The sequence below is a fragment of the Myxocyprinus asiaticus genome, chromosome 17 (genome assembly GCF_019703515.2).
Source record: "Myxocyprinus asiaticus isolate MX2 ecotype Aquarium Trade chromosome 17, UBuf_Myxa_2, whole genome shotgun sequence".
In the NCBI taxonomy this organism is placed as follows: domain Eukaryota; kingdom Metazoa; phylum Chordata; class Actinopteri; order Cypriniformes; family Catostomidae; genus Myxocyprinus; species Myxocyprinus asiaticus.
In genome coordinates this window covers 12,729,474-12,752,471 of record NC_059360.1, presented here as the reverse complement: position 1 = coordinate 12,752,471, position 22,998 = coordinate 12,729,474, and the positions used below count along the sequence as shown (strand labels likewise).

At 37.8% G+C, this 22,998-nt stretch overlaps 1 protein-coding gene across 1 annotated transcript in view; it reads right to left on the bottom strand.

The window, feature by feature from the left end:
- The window catches only part of kif26ab (kinesin family member 26Ab), a 178,304-nt gene that overhangs the window by 91,253 nt on the left and 64,053 nt on the right, over window positions 1-22,998 (bottom strand). The window contains exons 3-4 of the mRNA XM_051722876.1: window positions 12,201-12,689; window positions 729-895 (exon numbers count right to left, since the gene is read on the bottom strand). Of these exons, the coding sequence (XP_051578836.1) occupies window positions 729-895; window positions 12,201-12,689 (656 nt within the window). The remainder of the gene's footprint in view (window positions 1-728; window positions 896-12,200; window positions 12,690-22,998) is intronic.

The following is a 22,998-nucleotide window of genomic DNA, read 5'->3' as shown; positions in this document are numbered from 1 at the left end:
GGAGCAGACGGTTTTGATGCAGCAATATGTTCTGAAGTCAAACAAAGAATGTAGCCCACTTGAGCCTACTCCCTTTCCATCCATCATTCGTCTCATCACTTCCGGTGCAACAGGTGGAAGGTCAAGGTTTTTAGAACCATCTATGCTTAATGAACTCAGAATCCTATGCTGCATTGCAATATAAACAACATGACAGTGCGCATACGCGGCAATCGAGATCGCATCTCATCTATAGTAATCATTCATTCTAAACATCTAAAAACCACATTATATATTTTATAATATATAATATGTCCTCCAGTGCATCGTCTGTGAAGTTTAAGGTAAACAATTTTTAATTACAGCATGCATTAAAGAACTCATGCTGGGGGATTAGTCAGTACAAGACAAACTCATGTGCAAAAGGGTTAATATCTTGTTTTGCTTCTCAGGTATCTTTTATTTAGGATATTTCAATAATATTTACTGGAAAATAATAAACTAATTTAGAACATGATTTTTGCAGTGTTGCACAAGGGTACAATGATGATAGTGCTATGCTGTGGCAATGGTGACTACGACAGACCACCTCAAATAATACACAACATACTAAGTGTGAGACCTGCATAGTAAACTATGTTCACTTCCTAAGAAAAGATCTTACTTACTCAGAAAAATCTAAGTAACAACAATGCATTGCTACATTAGGTTGTGCAAGCCTCTATAATATGATTTATGTCTTTTCTTACCTGATGAAGAAGGATGCCGCAGCTGAGGTTGGCTGGTTCTGGGAAAGGGGCATGGTCTGACCAAACTGAATGGGACTTCTTTGTCTGGCGGGAGTCAAGGACACTCTGGAGACGGCGTTGTCTGAGGGCCAGTCATTCTGATCTGATTGACCCGTGACACCTTGTGTCTAAGGGGAGGGAAACATGATAGATTATTCTTCACACACTGAAACTGAATAATATCTAACTAAATTAACCTGTTTCACATTTCCAAGAATCCTATGCCTAGGCCATAGAGGATCACACCTTAAAATGTAGGTCTGCTAGGAGCTTTCATGATGACAAAGACAAGGCAGAGCAGGTCCTTACATGGAGCAAGAGCCAGTTCCCTGACAAAATATGTTTCAAAGGTCACATATAAAAAGAGTGAGGTAACAATTACACACTTGCATTTAACTAAAAGTACACAAGCACAAGTGAAGGACATAATTAGCCTGCAGGGAGAAGCATTCAGTACTAAAGGTATGGATTGTGTTTCAATGGGCAGGTATTTGAATAATATACTCAAAATGCTAAATTCTTAGCCATCCAGATTTGGGACCTCTAGGGCTCCATGACCAGAAGCAATATAAGCAGGTCTGAGGATGCCTCGAAAGAGGAAGGTGAGTGGGTCAATAAACCAGCCTTTTGTTGGTGTCCACACAGAACATCAAGGAAGGTACAAAAGAGATGCAATGAACAGGGCCTGATTCCAGGAATCAAGTGACTGTGTTCTGACATTTGAAATGCTGTTACACAAACTCCCGTATGGAGTCTGTTAGGAATAGCTTTTACGCAAACAGGAACGAGTTTCGTGTAAAAAAAAAAGACGGTCTAGTTCTAGCTCCTTTGTAGCTTGCTGAATATTATTTGCAATGGACCCATTAATTTTGTGATGTTTTCATTATTTTGCCAGAGTTTCTCTTTGTCTGAGGCCTGTGATTAACTAAGCAGCTTAAACCCACAATCAATATAATCTGTCAAGTGCTTGTTTTGTATGTAAGCAGTACCCAAATCCCGCAGGTAAGGTTGGGCCATTTCCCAAAGTCTGCTGTGAGTTAAACACATTGAGCAATTGACAACCGTGGCTTTAGTATGGCATGCCATCTACGTTGTGGTGGTTCTGCATAATGGCTGGCTTCATGTTTGCTCTGGATTCATGTTTGGCAGCTAAAAAAACATCATTAACAATCTTTTCACGAAGCATATGCCATCCAGTGTGCGCAATGTGTCATAAAAACTCTGACAGGAAAACTATTAATATCGCTATAGGATGACATATGAGCTCCATACATCACAAAACTTCAGACACATGGTGGGATCATTCAAATAAGAAATGTATGACAAACAGTGTCCAGTCTGAGATGTTTCTAGTCTGAACTTTGTGCAATTGTGACACTTTTTTGAATAATTACTATTAAAGAAGCTGCAACTGATTTTTGAGTCTTGCTATACATTCTGAACAAAGCAGAGAAAAATATTCATTTATTTGGGATGTGTTTTGTTTAATGTCTGTTTATTCAAATGATTCAGGCTTGTGTTTATGTCTATAATTGCATTGTGTTTACGGTGAAAGTCAATAATTGTTGTCTGTCTGTTTTGATTTAGAACTGGCAAATGCATAGATGCAGTATGCATGTGGATATGACTTCAATCTCAATTTGTTGAATTTAAGTAATGCATTCTCTCTCACACACACAAAATTACCCAATAACTTTCAAAGATTTTTTTTCTTTGATTTTTCTAAAGAGAAAAAGACCCCAAAAATCTCACATGTCTGCTGTAAATTTTCAACAATCTTAAATCGTTTGCTTAAAATTCTGCTTAGATTTGCCAAAATACAGAAGTCTGCGATCAAAAACCAAATGTTTCAGAATCAGAATGAGCTTTATTGGAATGGAATGGCAGGGGGCAACCAATAATCCTCTCAGCAGTCCGAACTGTCCTTTGTAGTCTTCTGATGTCTGATTTCGTAGCTGAACCAAACCAGACAGTTATTGAAGTGCAGAGGACAGACTCAATGACCACTGAGTAGAACTGTATCAGCAGTGCCTGTGGCAGGTTGAATTTCCTCAGCTGGCAAAGGAAGTATAACCTCTGCTGAGCCTTTTTCAATGTGTCAATGTGGGTCAATGTGGGTCTCCCACTTCAGGTCCTGTGAGATGGTAGTGCCCAGGAACCTGAATGACTCCACTGCTGCCACAGTGCTGTTTAGAATGGTGATGGGGGTCAGTGTTGGGGTGTTCCTCCTAAAGTCCACAATCATCTCCACCGTTTTGAGCGTGTTCAGCTCAAGGTTGTTTTGACTGCACCAGACAGCCAGCTGTTGAACCTCCATTCTGTATGCAGACTTATCATCATCTCGGATGAGGCCGATGACAGTGGTGTCATCTGCAAACTTCAGGAGCTTGACAGAGGGGTCCTTGGTGATGCAGTCATTGGTGTAGATGGAGAAGAGTAGTGGGGAGAGCACACACCCCTGGGGGGCACCAGTGCTGATTGTACAGGTGCTGGAAGTGAGTTTCCCCTGTTTCACAAACTGCTGCCTGTCCGTCAGAAAGCTGGTAATTCACTAACAGATAGACATGGGAAAAGAGAGTTGGCGTAATTTATTCTGGAGTATGATGATGGGATGATGGTGTTGAAAGCTGAACTGAAGTCCACAAAAAGGATCCTTGCATATGTCCCTGGTCTGTCCAGATGTTGCAGGATATGATGCAATCCCATGTTGACTGCATCATCCACAGACCTGTTTGCTCGATAAGCAAATTGAAGGGGATCTAGAAAGGGTCCAGTGATGTTCTTCAGGTGGGCCAACAGCAGTCTCTCAAATGATTTCATGACCACAGACGTCAGGGCGACAGGTCTGTAGTCATTAAGTCCTGTGATTTTTGGTTTCTTTGGGATGGGGATGATAGTGGAACGTTTGAAGCAGCATGGGACTTCACACTGCTCCAGTGATCTATTGAAGATCTGTGTGAAGATGGGGGCCAGCTGGTTAGCACAGGATCTAAGACATGCAGGTGAAACGCCATCTGGGCCCTGTGCTTTCCTTATCCTTTGTTGTCGAAAGACGTGGCTCACATCATCTTCACAGATCTTAAGTGCAGGTTGAGTAGCAGGAGGGGGGAGGAGGGGAGTTGCAGGAGGTGTTGATGTTTGTGTGAAGTGAAGGTCAGAGTGGGTGTGGGGTGTGAGATTGGGCCTTTCAAATCTACAGTAGAACACATTCAGGTCGTCAGCCAGTTGTTGGTCCACCACAGGGTTGGGGGCAGGAGTCCTGCAATTCGTAAGTTGTTTCATGCCACTCCACACTGATGCAGGGTCGTTAGCTGAAAACTTGTTTTTCAGCTTCTCAGAGTATCTTCTTTTAGCCACTCTGATTCCCTTATTCAGTGTGTTCCTGGCCTGATTGTACAAGACTTTATCCCCAACTCTGTAAGCATCCTCTTTGGCCTGACGAAGTTGCCTGAGTTCCGCTGTAAACCATGGTTTGTCATTATTAAATGTTAAATAAGTCCTAGTAGGAATGCACATATCCTCACAAAAACTGATATATGATGTAACAATGAACTCAAACATTTCTTATCAAATTCTTCCAAAATCAAATTATCTGGACTATGCAATACACATGAATTTTATATCTTTATACTTTTACATTACACTTCAAAAAATGTAAACCTAAAAAAATGTGCTTCATGAAGTAACTAAATTGACTGGCTTTATTCAAGTAAAAAAAAATAAATAAAAAAAAAATAAAAGTATTTAAGATGAATTGACCTCACCACATCAGGTTGCACCAGAAAAAAATAACTAATTTTAAGTGTTAGATTGAGTAGAAATATCTCCCTATGAAAACAATTGCAGGTTAGCACTGCAATGTGTATTGATATTTGGAGAGACTGTTATTTCAAATAAACATAACTGAGAACCCAATTAAGGGAATATTCCTGGTTAAACACAAGTTCAGCTCAATCGACAGCATTTGTGGCATAATATTAATTACAACAGAAAGTAATTTTGACTTGTCCCTTCATTTCTTTACAAAAAAAGAAGCTAAAATCTAGGTTCCTCTGAGGCACTTACAATGGATGTCAATGAGGACAATCTTTAAACATTAAAATACTCACTATTTCAAAAGTATAGCTACAAGACATAAACAATATGCGTGTTAACATGATTTCAGTGTGATAAAATCGCTTACTAACCTTTTCTGTGTAAAGTTATAGCCAATTTTACAACTCCTTTGCCATGACAATGTAATGTCAACAACCCCTTAAACCCTAAAACGAATGTAGAAAATGATGATTTAAACAACTTTATAGCTCAAATAATATATGAGTTTTAACAGAAAATATAATGTAGGTGCTTTTATGAAATTAAAAGCATCACATTTCTGCCTTTAAACCCTCCAAAAATTGACCCCATTCACTTCCACTATAAGTGCCTCACTGTACATTGATTTTTGCTTTTCTTTAAGAAAAGGAGGGATGAGTTGAAATAATTTTTTGTAGTAAAACATTATGTGCAAATGCTGTAGATTGATCTTAACTTGTATTGGACCCCGAATATTCCTTTAAGTCTCCTGAACTATGAAAGAGAAACTTCTGAGCAACAAAGATCTTCTGGGACATCTGAGAAGTCAGAAAGAGCTTGGATGAACATAGCTTTCATGCATTCAACTCGCTGATGCAAAAAAAATAAAAAATACACCATGCTGGATCCATGACATAAACCATGTCATATCGCCACTCATGTCATTCCGGTTTCAGATGTGCAGTGATAAATCAAAATAGCGTCACACTGAAAGTGAATCGTGTCTATCTGGACAGCACATTAAACTCCCATGCAGAGATAAAGAAAGAACAGGTGTCAGATTTCACATCAACAGGATATTTAAGGGGGCCACGTAGTCAGAGCGAGACCGAATTTGGGAAGCACAGCCACAAATTAGACACACATATGCACACACACACTGCAACAGCAGCTGTCCAAAACGCACTATGTGTGTTTGAGGAGTTAAGCCCTCCAGTCAAGCTGTTTTCACGAGTGTCACACATTGAGCATGAGGTGAGCACACTGCATCCCCAGGTTTGGTCATTAAATTACAGATGCAGAGCGCTCCGAGCACTTGATAAAATCAGATATTCTCTTTATGCTGCACTCTACACCCTGTCTACAGAAAATCCAACTATCTCCTTGCAAATGTCTGTCTCTTTCTCTTTTCTTTGAACAGGAACAGCATAATTTTTCACTTTCTCTCTCTTTCTGTCTGTCACTTTCTCCTGCTCAGAGGGAGGTAGATCACAGTCTGTTCAGGCCGCTTAAGGATTCTGGGTTTGGCACTCCCAGTAGGCCAGTAGGTCATTCCAGCCCATATGAAGGCCATGTGGAAAATCCCACCCTGTTATACTATAATAATTTTATCTGCCAGCTATGGTAAAGAGCAATAAAGCTTTATTTATAGCTGATAACGTCTGCATAAGACACTTTCTCTTTTTCAAGGTGCTACTCATCAGGTTGTACAGTCAAATGTTTTTTGTTTTTTAATCTCCAAAGCATTTAACGAATTGGTTATAAATAAAACAGAGGGAAACACTGAGTCATAGCCATATCCCCATAAACAAAACAAGCAAGTACAACCCTGCCATTATTTATCCCATGATTAATGGAAACATGTGTAAATGCCTCAGGCTGGAACACCCCAATATTCAAGCCAAACCTACGCCCTTGGATATACAACAAGCTTAAAGTCAAAATTAAACTGCATTTGCAATCCATTTTACTGTTGTAATGTGACAGGATATTCAAAGAAAAAAGTATGTGGGATTTTTCTCCATTTGGAATTGATTGGATTGTTAAAAAAAGGTCTTTATATGACAGATGGTTGGATAGAAGGAGTTGAAACATGGGAGAGCTTGGTGACAACAGGGGCAGAGCAAGTTATTATATTTTGATCAAAGACTACAAAGAATTATGAGTTGCATAAAAAGAGCAGAAACGTGTATCAAAGGGGTCATGTCATGAGGAATCAAATTTACTTGATATTTTGACATACAAGAAGTCATTGTACTATCAAAAATATACTGTAATTTTCAGAACTTCCTCCCCAGTGCAAAAAAAAAAAAAGCATGAGCTGTAAAAACACCTTATTCTCTACTTTTATGCACTTCCCTACATCACTTGGGGGCTCATTAATTTATGACCGCCTCTATAGTAAGACATCAACGCCTACTTTTACACTTTTATACACTGATCTTTGCAGTTGTATCAGTGTCACAGCGTGTTAGCGCTATGAATTAATAATATTAACAAGACAAATAAAAAATGTTCTACCGCATATACAGTATTTTACTTTAAATCATCGAGTGGTTAAAACAGCGTCTTTTACTGACCTCATGTGATAAAGTCATTGATAACACATTTTTAAGGTTTTACTGAATGTCCTTATATTTAAATGTACTTCTAAACGGCTCCCACAGTGGTGTGGCGGGTGTCTGAATGTTCGCAAACAGTATACCATTGCTTGATTGTTTAGAACTTCTTTTTACCTCTGAACGAAGAACGAAGAAGAACTTCTCCGGAAGTATATCGAGCCTTTTACACAGGACACCTTGTTTTGTCCATCTGGACTATTTTGAATTATTTTTGTATATAAACATGCACTAGACAGACATCTTTGAACAATGTCATTCGTCTCATATAGCTTATAAAGACGCTGTGTCATGTTATTTCTTATGCCCATCTGCGAACAAGTTTAACTTCTAAAAACATGTCTTTTTCTGCTCCATTTCATTGCTGCTGCTGGCTCGGAGAACCACATCCCATCCTGAGTGTAAACAGCCATGGATGTCGTGGCTGTGAAGATCAGCAGTGGAGCTGGTTCATTCTCTCCTCTGAATGAGTTTAAAACATATATGGCTGTATTCAATGGGTTGTACAATCTTGGCCAATCATAACAGTGGGCGTTTACATTGAGGTTTTAAAGGAGATTAGAACCAAAAACCTAGTGTATCAGTCAGACGGCCAGAGACAGGATTTATAATGATCATATAAAACTAAATTTTGACTGTTTTTGGTGCAAAAAACTTCACTAACATTATAAGTGGACCTAGGGGAAAATAAAATTAGAAGGAAAAAAAATGCATGACATGACCCCTTTAAACACTCATTCACATATCTTAACATTGCACTTTTTTTTTTCTAAACCTTGATGGGTGAGTGTGTTTTAGGCCTTAAGGGAGGTATATCACAGCTTGGCAACTTGTGTGAGTCTCCGTGTTGATTTAGTTGTGTGTCTGTGGGTAAGAATGTAAGGAAGACAGCTTCTGTTCATTTTTTCAACACACACTGGGCCAGCAGTTGGTCTGAATTTTTTTTTTTTTTTTTTTTTTTTTTTTAGAGGCTTTTTGCTTCGTCTGTGTATAAGCACACGCTGGTTGCTGATAGCTTCTGTGGCGGAGTGCTTGCTGGTATAAAATGACTTGTTGACATTAGCTCAAAGAGGAAATTCACCCACATCACTACTCTGAACTCCCTCTCCATCAATACCTGTAGCGGTTTGCGGAAACAAAAGGGCCCTATGAAACACAATTGCAAAAGATTGCAAAAGGCAACATCAATACCACAAAAGAGAGGTGATATGTATTATAATTAGATACCTCTTGATGCAACCGACTCAGCCATGAAAGGTGGACAAGTGTAGTTAAGTTGGCCACCTGTGGTGGTACATTTTGTTTAGTTAACATACAGAGGCTGTGCACATGGCACACATGGGCAGTCCACTGTGGAATGTAACAGAGCAATAAAACATCCAGTCAATAAAATGCAAGAGTAATAAAAAGAACCGCTCAAAACTCTCAATATACCTAACCTCCATACTGGTGATAGACTGATTCATCAGAAGAAAATAAAATGCTTAATCAACCGATATTCGGTCACTTCACAATTGTTGGCATCATTTCATAACATTCTTCCTTAACATATCTGGAGTGAATTTTGGCTAAATATTGTGTAATATATATATAAATTATATTGTATAAATTTATTCACTGCTGTATATTAGCCACAGAATATGAAGAACACAGAAACAATGGAGGACTCTTCTAAGATGCTGTGGAATAATGACAGTAGATTCTGCTTTCAAATTTTCACATCTCAGTTATCATTTGTGTGCTTATGTTTGCGAGTTGCACCCGTCCATGATTTCCCAGGATCGTCCCGGTTTTTGGCTGTCTGTCCAGGAAAAATATTATTCCATTCCCAAAATGTCCCGGAATTTTCCTTACGCGTTTACCCATATGAACATTTGTTGTTTATGTGCATGGAAACCTGTGCTTTCTTTTAATGTGCCGATAGGCTAGCCCACATTCTCTATTTTTAAAAAGGATTATCAAATGTGAATTAATTAATATATATGTATACCATTGTATCATATTATGTATGTTATATTCTCCTGGCAATAAAAACAAAAGAAAAAGTGAACAGAATCATTATTTATGGGAGCAGAATACTTATCAAATAAAATATTATAAAATATTTGTAAAAGAATCTCAATTTTCCATTACAGGATGGTTTAGTGCATTATTTAGGAATTTAGAACCCTTTTAACACTTTTTATCAAGACATTTTTCTAGAAACTTTTTTAACAGACATACGTTCACCCAGAGCTTCAGTGATTCACGCTTTAACTCGACGGGGGGAGGAGGTGTTTAAATCTTTTATTTGAGCTGAAAAAGTTGCAGTGGGAACTCACATGTTGCCAGGCAAGAACACGATCGAATACATTAGCAACATACATTGAGAAAATATATTTTATTAAAAAAATATATTTACAAAAAAACCCAAAAAAAACAAAAAACAAAACAAGCTTTATTAATTCTGGCAGTTTGTTTTTCATTCAATTACTGATCGATTTTATAATGTCACATACTATTTGGGAGCAGCGTTTCGATGATAAAAAGACATTCAGATTTCATACAATGTCATAATCTGACAAGACCATCATTTTGTGAACATGAAGCACAAGTTAACATCATATTGTGAACATGAAGCACAAGTTAACATGGCGTTAACATTGCTTGATAATGTGCACCATTTCACACCTAATAAAGAAACCTCATTTGAACATAAAGATGCTCAATGCTGTTATTGCCGCCTAATCGCTCAAACTGATAATGTTGTGCGAAGTTGCGCTGATCATGTTGTTTTTACAGCTGCCTATGTACATTTTTTGTTTGTGTTTTGCGTCATTCTGCCATTCACGCTAACCACGTATTTTCATCTGTACAAGGATGCCAACATTATGTAGTAAGTTTATTCAGAACTCAGCCCCAGTTAAACCGTAACACCAGAAAATGACACCCACTATCACAGCGCAGCAGCAGGTGTGATGAAAATAAAACAACAAACACACCAGTAACTGTAGAACATTTGAAAATAAAGTGGAGCAAGGAGAACAAATCTTGCTCAGACGTCATGTTCGTTATTTACATGCGTCGCAGGCTCATTGTCTTGGTTCACTCGGCTGCAGCGTGCGCAATGCAATGTGACAAAAAGCAATAATGTTCCACACTATTGTGAATTACACTTACACTATTGTAGGCTACTGTATAATTTAATTAAGTTGAATATTAAACTTAATCATGTAATCATGAACGCTGCCACCCTATGCGACTGTATCGCCAATGAACACAATCATGGCGACAAATATAAGTTAAATACCATGTAAAAAATATATACAGTATAATATGAACAAATGGCCAATGATGATCTTACAGGACACAGAGTCAGTAGCAATTGACCCAGTGCAAAATTGGTTTTTGTGAATCTGCTGGATGTAGTTTATTTTCTACATGTTTAAGTACATACATCAGACAATAAGATAAGTAAAGCTTGTCTCGAACCCACGATTAGCAGGAAAAGACAGTATCAGTTAATGTGAGTGGACAGCCCCTGAGCTATCAATCCACATGTGACTTTCAAAGAACTTCAGTTTTTAACTATTCCATACCAACTGCAGTAACTTTAAATAATATTGTTTAAAAAAAACAAAATAAGCACACACATATATATACTGTATATATATAAATATGAGCGGGTCTAAGACTTTTAGTGTAACACTGCCGACTAGCCGGGTCAATTATAACATGGGTTAACACCATTAATTAAATGCATTGTTGTTTCATTAGGGCTAACAAATTAAATTACTGATGTTCACAATGTATTTTCATTTTGATTTTTTTAGGAAGAAAATTAAATAGCTAATATCTATTAAGCAACAGTTTTAATTTATTGAAAAAAGCTGACATTCAAGCATTTTTTTCTGTATATCAATTCATGAGCTAACTAAGTTATAACTTTAATTCTGCCATTAATTTTGCATTGTAACCTTCTCACCTTCTACACATAAAATATTTTACACATTGTAAAAAATACAATACAAATAATATTAACAATTTAATCATAATAACTCTCACTTTCTACACAATAAACGGTGGTGACAAAAGTGTCCCTTTGCGCCTCCTGGCGGTGATTTTGCGAATGTGTCTCACGCGTGAGAATTTATTTTCACGCGGCGGTACTCCCCGCAGTACTAAGGCTCAATCTGGTTACTTACCACTGTACATATTTCAGTGAAGTTAGCCCCATTTGTTAATAGCTTTTAGTCTAGTAACAATTTTTTAAAAGGGTAGTTTCAACTCAAAATTGGTCAAGGACACATTAAGTAAATATTTTAAACTTATACATTATAAAATTATTGATATTATTATTTGAATTATTATATGCTGTTCGTGTTCATTTCCATGGACTATAAGCTTATTTTTGGAATAAAATGCCCTGTCTTATCCACCAGTGACTAAGCTTTACTTACACTGAACTATCGCTTCAAAAATAACATCATGTATGGGTTACATTTTTCTTCTAGGTCCACTAGATGAACGGATTTCAATGTGCAGTATTTACTTTTACTTTTTGATACTTATGTATTTTTAAAACCAGGTACTTTTTACTTTTACTTAAGTATTTTAATGGATGACTTTTACTTTTACTTAAGTAATAAGTTTGTGTGGTATCTGTACTTTTACTTAAGTATGAACATTTTTTATTATTATTATTATTATTATTTTTTTTTTTTTTTTTTTGCATTACAGTGATAAGAATGTGATATTTTGCACACAGTAATGAAAATCTGGAAGAAAATGTGCTAAATTGTCAGAAAAAAAAAGTCAATTAATATTTTATTTAAAAAATAAAAAATAAATAGACAACATATTCTTTAAGCTAAACAATTTTGTATTTCTTTCTTTTGAAAAATGACCAGAATATTTATTGAAAGGTTTCTTGCTGTTCAACCATATAGTAGTAGATGTGATTTGATACAATGGCTAATTAATTAAATCAACAAAATGAAAAGTCATATCACCATGAACAATTAAACTTAGGGTTACATACCGGGCTTGGCTGAGGCAGGAAGTTGTTGACACGTGAGATGCTCCACATGCCCTCCAGGTACTGCTGGGCCTGAATGGTGACTGAGCTGATGGCACCCGTCAAAGGTCTTCCACTCATGGTCACCTGCACACTGGGCTTCAGTGCAGAAGCACTTGATGATGGGTTCTGAGTCCAGCCCAGCTCACGCCGCCTCTCCTCTACAGGCAGGACACTGTGTGCAGGATGAGGTATCCTGGATTTGGCAGATCTAGAGGAAAGAGTGACCACACTATGAGTGGTCAACCTTGTGGGATGCTCAGGGAAGGTGCTGGGGGGAAGGGATGGCATGTCGGAACACGGGTACAGTTCTTGGAGGGTCTGGAGTGTCTGCTTTCTCAGCTGTTGTGTAGGTGTGGCACACACCTGGCACCTTGTTCCTTCATGCCCACCTTTTACCGGCCAATCAGGCACCTGCAGCTGGTCTATGATGAAGGAAGCAAATCCAGGGTCCTACAGAGTGCGAGAGAGGGCAAAAAAAAAAGGTTACTAATAGTTTCTATGTAACCCGAATGTTGCTTGCCCTACTGAGAACACCAGTTGAGATCAGCATGAATTTCCACTCCATTGCAAGTTAGTGCTGTTTTGGTACTAGTCTAGCTGATGGACCAGCATAGCTATAGTGTTTACCAGCAAAACTTTCAGATTAATCTGGATGACCAAAGAAGTCTTGCTAGTTAACCTAGTTAAAAAATCTCATGGAAACACCAGCACACCAGTATCCCATACTTGGGAACAGCATTCAAAACACAACATTTACAGGCCATTGTAGGGCTTTACTGGTTGTTTAGATCAGTGTTACTATCAGAAATAATTAATAATTATTTCTGTAGTTATTAATTAATAATTAAATTAATTAATTGGATCTAACTCATTAAAACCTCATATGGGACTCCAGTAAATGTAGTGTGCTACGTTTAGGAGCAAGTTTGGTTATTAGCAATAATTAATAATTATCAAAGATAATCATTAATTATTAAAATCAATAGAACATTGATGAGAATCAATGTTAGCTTTTTTTTAATCCTTTAAATCAACAATTATCAAAGATAATCGTTAATTGTTAACATCGATGAAACATTAAAATTAACACTAGCTTATTGATCATTCAAATTCAATCAAAGATAATGATCAATTATCAAAAATCAATAGAATATTAATAAGGATTAACATTGATGGGGCACCACCCTGAAATCAGGGACTAATAACCGAATATTAAAACAGTCTCAATATTAGATTGTATTCTTAGGAAAATCGGCATCCGAAGAATATCGATTTTCGGGGGGAAAAACAATGAATGAAGGTTTGAATCCGAGCACTGACATCCCGTCAGCATGACACAGGCGTATGCAAAACAAACCAAAACACTTCTCTTTGTAATATAAACAAAGTTTATTTATGCAGTAATATCAATTAATAATTAATACAATGCAGTCAATAAACTTCCGACTTACAACTACAAACTAAACAGTGATATGATTAGATATGGAAATAAAAATAATCCTATAACACATAAGGTGTGTGTGTGACTGTGTGTGTGTGTGTGTGTGTGTCAGTGTGGTTAGTGAGAGAGAGAGAGAGAGAGAGAGATTATCAAGTGACAGCCCGAAAGCTGATTTCGCGATAGCTGGAGAGAAAACAGCTGTGTTCATCACTCAGAGACGCGGTTTTACGAGCGGGGCTCGTAAAAGTCCTGCGTTATTTGACTCTAATGGATGAACTCAGTTGCTGTCTCACCCACGATGGTGAAAATGCACAACAATCCAATTTGGTTGGACCACAATACAGCAAAACAAATTTGTGATAATTAATACCCTGAGTATTAATAATGAGCGGACATGGCGGTCCATAAACTGTACAAGCAAAAACCTTGAAACACAAGAATGGCACACTATAATATTCTATCTCTGCCCAGACGTAACCTCTTACTTGAATCGCAATCGCATAAAATGTGTTTTCCTCCGTCCTTTAACTCTGACCCGGTTCCTTGAGGCTCGTGTGATGACAGGAGGCCGTTTCCTCGCCCTGTCGGTGGGCGGTACGGCTGTTGATTCTTGGCGGGCTGGCGGAGAACTCAGAAATGTCAACTTGATTGAAGATGGAAGAGAAATCTTTAATCTCTTCACTTCTGTAGGCAAACGGATGAAGATGCGAGTTGCTCGGCGGTCTCCTTCGGATCTGTTAGAGTGTTCGGTGGAACATAGAGTAATCTCAACTCATCCAGCGAGATGGAGATTGTATGGCTACAGTTTCAAGTTGGACATTACTCCCTTGTGCCACGAGGTTACACCGGAGAGCAGCAAAAGCTACGTCCGTATTCGGTGAACGAAGTCGCTGGAAGCGAAATCTTTAAGCATTTCAGAATTATTTGAACTCCTGATGATGTCATGTTTGAGGGACGTTCTGTTGTGTGCCTCATCCAATAGGAGTTGAGAATTCGATCCTTTAGTGAGCAAGGCTTCATGGATTTGTAGTCTGTTTTGGACTCCCTTTGTTTGATTTTGGCGTGATTTTTATCAGTAAAATTTACGACATGGAATGTGTGGGGCTGAGTTAAGTTTTACGACTTGTGTTAGGCCTGCCTTTGTCTTCTATCTGAATACATGAGGCCCAACACCATTTTGCCTTTTTTGGTTTTATTTTATTATTATTATTATTATTAAGATGAATTCACACTTGGTGTCTAAAATGAAGAAGTAATGTTGGATTAAAGACATAAAACAAATAAGTAAATTGTCCCTGTAGTGACTATAAAACATTTTATCCCAGGATAAAAGGGGTATTGCTCAGATATTTTTCATAGCACAGGAGACTTTATGGAATTTTCAATTAATTATTAAGATGTTTCTTCTAAAATACCTTAGGAGAAATACAAATGGAAACAAATGATACATTGTTAATGTACAGTTAGAATACAGAGCTATGAAATTACTGAGGATAGCATTTTATGTATATATACTTGAGCTGTCAAAATTATTCTTAACCGCGATTAACGCATTTACCATTAATAAAGCATAAACCAGCAAAAATACTGGTGGAACTAGTGCGGAACCTTTGAGATGTGTCCACCCGGAGTCATTACACTAACACACACATCACAACACACACACACAACAGTGATGGGAAAGGACCTCTTAACAGTATTTGTATGTATAAAACAAGCCCAGATGTGGCTTGTGACAGAAAGCAAGTACTAGCCTCTGTAAGGCACAATTTAATTACCACAGAAGCAAGTCAAGTCTTAACAATGACAACAACGCAGAATAAGATGCTGTCTGCAGCACTTTTCTTGTGGAGATCAAAGCAGCATTTGATGCTGGTGATATCAGTGTGGCTTCACGGAACACAGCATGGTACGTACAGCTCACACTACCAGTTTAAACTGTAACCTGAAGACAGAGGCTGCGTCCGAAAGCTGATAGCCACAGTCTGCTAACTAACTGATATTGTGGAGGATGAGAGTTTAAGAGATTTAATGCCCATTGCAATGAATATGTAACCTATGGGGGGACCAGTTCTTTCAATTAGTCAACCTCCCAATTTGACTTTGGGAAACGTTTAAGGTTACTTGAATTGGTGCTATTTTAGTGCATTTCTGTCTTTATACTGTGATTGCTTTGTTTTGAAAATGTTAATAAAGCATTATATTGTTACTATTGTTTTGCTCTCTTTCCAAAAAAGGAAATAAATGCATTTTTACAAGAAAATAAGTATATATTTCAAATTTCAGCACTTTCAAAATCTGCGATTAATCGCGATTAACTATTAAAAATTATGTGATTAATCGTGATTAACAATTTCAATCAACTGACAGCACTACTACATATTGTATTTTGTTTTTAGTAGTAAGTTCTACATTGGATCAATGGCTCTTAAAAGAAACCATCGCATTGTTCCTGTCATGACAAAAAGCATTTTATTATAGATATGACATAGTTTCAATCTGTATTACTGATCACTGCCTAAAAAATAAAAAATAAAAACACCTGCAGACATCCAGACACTAATATTTCTCTAGTTTTCCCATCTTAATTATAAAATTTCAGACTAGGCAGTGCTGAAAAGTGAGAGTTTTGGGAAAGGAGGGAGAGGTGGGGTCAGGGGTGTAATGAAAACAACAGCTGAGCCCGGGTATGAAGCACACTGCAATGTGTATTTACATTTGATAAGACTCCCAGCAGGGAGAGATATGACAAGAGGCCCAGTGTGAAAATAATCATCTTCCATTCATTGCCAGGATCATGAAGCCAGCCTACCTAATGGACAGGGGCTTATGTCTTGTGTACTCATAATCAAACACAATGACATTTGCTGAAATACAAGATCACAAACACTTTTTTTTATCATGATAATATTACTGAACGTAAAATATTAGCCAGATGAAATATTAACCATTGACATCAAACCCGGTGTGATGCATAATATTTGAATATGGACAAGCATTAATTTGATTGGAGAACTACGGCGGAGGGCCTGAAGATATGATTTAAATTTTCATCTTTTCCTTACAAAAGTCCCTTTCCCACTGCAGGGACTAAAGCCTGTTTTAGGTAATTTTTCATTGGGACTAGTACTTTTCGTCATTTTTGCACCTGAGGAACTATAGTTCCTCTTAGCCATTTTAAGGGACAATTTTAGCTCGTACTCTGGGGTAGGAACTTTTGGGGTCACAGAGGGACTGTGGGAGCTGCTGCAGCCTTTGATTGGTCAAAAACCAATGATGCACAAAGCACTGAGAAATGCAAGGAGTCGTAGCTGCTATTTGTAAACAAACTTGTAGCTGCTAGCCTGCTACTCAGAGGATTGTGCTAATTTTACAATTCCCTAAACAGAAATAACATAAAACTAACAAAGTATGCAAATATGATCACCCGTTTCACATATGTGTGTATGACTTTATTGGGATACATGCTTTGAGTTTCATCGTACCTGTACTGTTTGTACTGTGAGACTATACAGAAAATAAAGTTATTTCTGAATTACTACATAGAATATTTCCTGGGATGACTGATATAAATAATCAGATATTAATCAAGAGTGGGTAATTGAAGTATTATCCATTAAACTGTCATGAAATCTAGGGAAGTATTGCCTGTTACTGCGTGGTTAACTTACATCAAGACATCTTGAGTCAATGAGTGCGTATTTCAGTACAGTAATTTATGTTGAGTCATAAAAGCCTTTATTGTAAAAGATAGTGTCACAGTCCCCATTCACTTTTATTGTATGGGAAAAAAAAACAGCTTGGACCTTCTGCTAAACAACTACTTTTGAAATTCACAAAAAAGAGAAATTCATGCAGGTTTGGAATAACACAAGGCTGAGAAAATGAAGTTCATAATTTTGGGATGAACTGTTCCTTTACAAAGGTTTATTCCTAATGCTATAATTTCACTTTCACTCTCTCGCTCTGTACACTTGCACTCAAAAAAATTATTTTTGAGTTTTGTTATGAACTTGAAAAGCGAAAATCTTAAAAATAGGCTTAAATGTTTTTGGAGTGTGTCTTTTTCAGACATTTGCACACTTCTGGTCTTTAGAGAGACATATCATATACTCTAGTTCAGTATTAAGGAGGTTAGAGCCTGACTGGAGCCCAGGGCAGTAAAAATGTTTATGGTGCCTGAGTTTCTCACAGCCAGAATAGTAACCTGGATAAGCGAGAGCCCAAAGGCATCACCCACAAACCCACAGCTGATCATGTGCACATAAATCTTCCACTATATGAGACATAAAATAAGGGTATTGGACAGAATTAAAACCATAAAAATTACTACACATACTCCACACACCTCAGGCATCATCAACTTCCTCCATGAAGTCTACAGACATTGATATTTATGCAAAATAACCCCACAATTGCTTGTTTAATAAAAATTAGAGGTCTCGTATGACAGATGGTCATTAAGAATGCTGCAAGATATGCCGTAATTTGTACCCTGACATCAAACTTCTTGTCTCAGGTGCATTTGAGTCAAATTACTATAAATATTCTGTGTGGATATTTAAAAAATCCTCTCACTATTTTAAATGGTATGAATATTTAAAGATGATCCATTTGATAAAGAGGCAAATACTGTGGCCTGAGAACAAAAAGACAGGAACATAGCAAGATATATGGGGTTAAAGAGAAGCCAGGTACTAAGTTGTAGCCTAAGGTTAGGGCTGAAAAGAAATACCCTGATAACACACGTGCATCCGGTGTGAAAGATTACAAGATGAGTAAAGAGTAGAGAAGAGTAAAAAGTGACGTCAGCTAAAAAGTTAAGTTGGACAGAACATTTTAAAGATTACAAGGACAAACTATTTTTGGCATCATTTGAATAACGTGCACTGATGAATCACATCAACAAAGCATTACATGCATTAACAAAGTAAATAGAGTTTAAGATTGACTTTAAGATGCTTATCAGACGTTCGTACACAAATAAGGCACTTAAAAGAGAATGCAATGGAATACTTTTCAGATGATGCACTCATTCTTATTCAAGACACTAATGTCTTGGTGATGTACGTGTGCTTACTGCATATCGTAAAATGTGTCACCATTAGGATGGTACCATTCATCCAACGGTGCCAGGGAGAGAATTATGAAAAATTGAGGAGTGTGTGTGAGAGTGAGATATGTATAGAGAGAGCGAGAGAGAATACGAAGCATGATGAGGGTTAGACCCCTGGCCTTGGGGCTTGTGGTTAGCCATTGTGTGACTTTATTGGCAGTCAACTCTGGGTTTTATGAAGCTCTGGGGATGAATGCAGGAGCCTATCTGCTGATTAGTGATGCACTAAAGAACACAGAGGGAACAGAAGGATAAATGACTACAAGTGCCCTCGGCCCGCTGGTCTGACTGTCCCTAAAACTAATGATGATGAGATAACAGTGTGAGGAGAGAGGACAGAAAATATGAGGATTGGGGAGGACTTATGGAAATATGACTGTAAAAGAAGAGGAGAAAGAAAATGGAGATGGTGGAAGCTTGAGGGAGAATGAGAAAGTAAAAAAAGAGATAAAACCTTATAAAACTTATATTTTCTGATAAAAATGTGTGGTGCCTGCTCCTTCAAAAGTCACCACCATGATGCTAGGCTGTTGTGGGTGGTTGTCAAGGCTTTTCCAATTGCTTTTTAAGGGTGTTTTGAGTTTCTAGGGTGTTCTGTGTGGTTGCTAGAGTGTTCTGGGTGGTCGCATACTGGCCAAATTCAAAAGAGCCCACCACCAAATCTCTATAATATTCTGCCACCTACAAATGGCTCAGGTCCTTTATTCAATGTAAGTCTTTGGGATTGTGTACTTTTTTCTTTTTGTAAGTCTACCTGAGATTTTTGACCACCATGACTGGGAAAGATTGGCCCAGCCACTCGACAACACCAGAAGAGGGTGAACACCTTTCATGCAAAGATTAAACAGTAAACTTTAATGTAAACTTTGTTTAGATTTTGAATCGAAACAATGTCTACCAATAGATGTATTCACACGGTGGCTGAAAAATTTGGCTTTATTTTCAAATTGTGGACTAACTGATAGCGTATTTGACAAATCAAAATTATTTTGAGAACTTTTGGCATGAGTGTCTCTTGATGATACATTTCATGTAAATCTGACAAAATGGTCTAGAAGGAGCTCGAAAAAGTAGTTTTTTTTTGTTTGTTTTTTGTTTTTTCAGAAAACTCAAAAGGGCGATTCCAACAAAGGTCTTCCATTTTTAGATTTCAGAAAAACATACTTTTTAAAAATTCTAATAAACCATTTGTCCAAATCACATTACATTTTGTGGGCATTCAAGACAAAAAGTTATCAAAAGAATCTTGATTCATCAAATCATTCAGAAGATATAGGTTGATAAGTGAATTGGGCCACAGCCAAAAAAAATAAATAAATAATAATAATAATGCAATAAAATTGGCTTTTATCTTCTGAATGATTTGAAAAATCAAATGTATCTTTATCTTGAGTGTCTCTAGACACATGCAAAATTTTGTGCGAATTGGACAAATTGGAAGAGTTCGAAAAAGTAGGTTTTTCTGAGAACTCAAAATGGCAGACGAAACACCTACAAAGTAACTAGAATACTTAGTAATGAGATTACTTTGCCCCTGACAGATTTGTTCCTTCAAATTTGGTAATTATGGTTATTTTCTCCACTTTTCCAAACTGCTTGGATTGCCTCTAGCAGCTATACTGCTTTTGTTTTGTTTTTTAAACTTGATAGGGCATTAACCATAAAAACCTCATGTGTTTGGGAGAAAGGGAGAAAACTGAACTGGCTTTTAGTGCCTCTAAGTGGACATTTCATCTCAGAACTGCCATAAAATGTCTATGGTCTATTTTGCAGACACTGAAAAGAACTGTACTAGTAAGGGCTGTACCTCAGTACCTCAGAGCCTTATTTTCATTTTATTCAAATTAAAGGTGCATTCAGTATTTTATTTTTATATGTCATATTGGACTTACACTGACACCTAGCGGTGTGGATGCAGCATCATTCAAAACACAACAGTTTTCAGTTAAAGATTCCATTGTAGAAATTCACTATTCACAGTCAATCATAATTCATTTAATCCACAAGTGAAAGTGTCCAGTAACAGGGTGGTTACTGAGATTAAGCGACTTGTATTCAGCTAGTCATGCGATCTCAACATAGCAGTCTCCATGAGTGGACCCTCTCCATGTAGAAAAAAAAAAAAAAACAGCTTTTATAAGATTACTGATATGATTGGAGGCTTCATCTTATGTGAGGGTTCATGATTTCAGAATTATTATTCATTTCTTTAGGAGTAAAACTTTTTTTTTTTTTTTTTGATGAGGACAAAATTACTGAGTGCACCTTTAAATATTCCATCTAGTCTAACTAAGGTCAAACGTTCATCAAAGGTAGAGCTCAAACATTAAAGTCACAAGTATAAATACTAAATATGTTTTAATCTGAGCTTCAGGCATTTAGCAAAGATGATTTGCCAGTTTTGCAGCAGGTATGTGAGGGAAGAACTTCTTTGAGGTGGAAACAGGAGAACAGCTGTTGCTACACACCCTGTAGTGATAAGGTGAGAGCTGGGTCCTTTCACAGCAGGCCATTAATACAGACTACATTTACTATACTCTAAAGAGCAAAAGACCACATCCAGTGCTAATCCCCATGGACCCTAACACAAACATGCACACACATATGCCATGGTCAATCTACCCGAGTACTGCAACCCAGGAAGGTCTCTTAAGCAGGGTCATGATGTATAGAATGAGAGCTTTGGGATTCTCTGAGCTTCTATGAGTGTAATTACAGGAGCAGAGGATGCCACTAGGTGTGTACATGTGCACACCTGTATCCATATCTGGGTGAGTGTGTGTGTGTGTATATATGTGCATTCAGGGCTTGGCTTGGCCGTTAGACATCCAAGGAAAATTATTGCTGGTGCAAAGGGCTTCTTAAACCAGTAGTTGGAGTGGGGGGTATGGCCTCCCGAGGTCCCTCCATGGTGCTGATGCTGAACAATAATTTAATAAAATGAGAATACAACTGTATGAATGGGTAAAAACTTACTGAACCCCCCCCCCAAAAAAACCTGTTTAGCACATGGTCATCTTCCAAGCTTCAAGCAACAGAATGCTATATGGCCGAAAGCCAGACAAATAGAGTGCATTCAGACCCTTCATTTTTGTTAAAAATTTTATGTTGCAGCCTTATGCTAAAATGCTTTAAAAAAAAAAAAATTCACATCAATCTGCTGTTTAGCAATCAGATTATCAGATTATCAAAAATCAGATTTTTGATAATTTTGCAAATTTATTAAAAATAAAAAAACTGGAATATCACATTGACATAAGTATTCAGACCCTTAACTCAGTACTTAGTTGAAGCACCTTTGGCAGCGATTACAGCCTGTGAAGGACATCCACAGAGTTGTCCCTAAGCCACACTTGCATTGTCTTGGCTATGTGCTTAGGGTTATTTTCCTGTTGGAAGGTGAACCTTCGGCCCATTCTGAGGTCCTGAGTGCTCTGGACCAGGTTTTCATTAAGGATAGCTGTATTTTGCTGCGTTCAGCATTCCTTCAACCCTGACCAGTCCCCCAGTCCCTGCTGCTGAAAACACACCCACAGCATGATGCTACCACCACCATGCTTCACCGTTGGGATGGTATTGCGCAGGTAATAAGCAGTGCCTGGTTTCCTCCAGACATGAAGCTTAGAATTGAGGCCAAAGAGTTCAATCTTCATTTCATCAGACTAGAGAATCTTGTTTCTCACAGTCTGAGAGTCCTTTAAGTGCTTTATTATGTGTCTTGCACTGAGGAGAGTCTTCCGTCTGGCCACTCTGCCTTAAAGTCCAGATCGGTGGAGTGTTGCAGTGATGGTTGTCCTTTTGCAAGTTTCTCCCATCTCCACACATGATCTCTGGAGCTTAACCAGAGTGACCATCGGCTTCTTGGTCACTTCTGTTACCAAGGCACTTCTTCCCCGATTGCTCAGTTTGGCCGGATGGTCAGCTCTAGGAAGAGTCCTGGTTGTTCCAAACTTCTTCCATTTAAGAATTACAGAGGCCACTGTGATCTTGGGAACCTTCAATGCAGCTGAAATTTTTTGTAGCCTTCCCCAGATCTGTGCCTCAACACAATCCTGTCTCTGAGCTCTGCAGGCAGTTCCTTTGACCTAATAGCTTGGTTTTTGCTCTGATATGCATTTTCAGCTGTGAGACCTTATATAGACAGGTGTTTGCCTTTCCAAATCATGTCCAATCAATTGAATTTGCCACAGGTGGACTCCAAT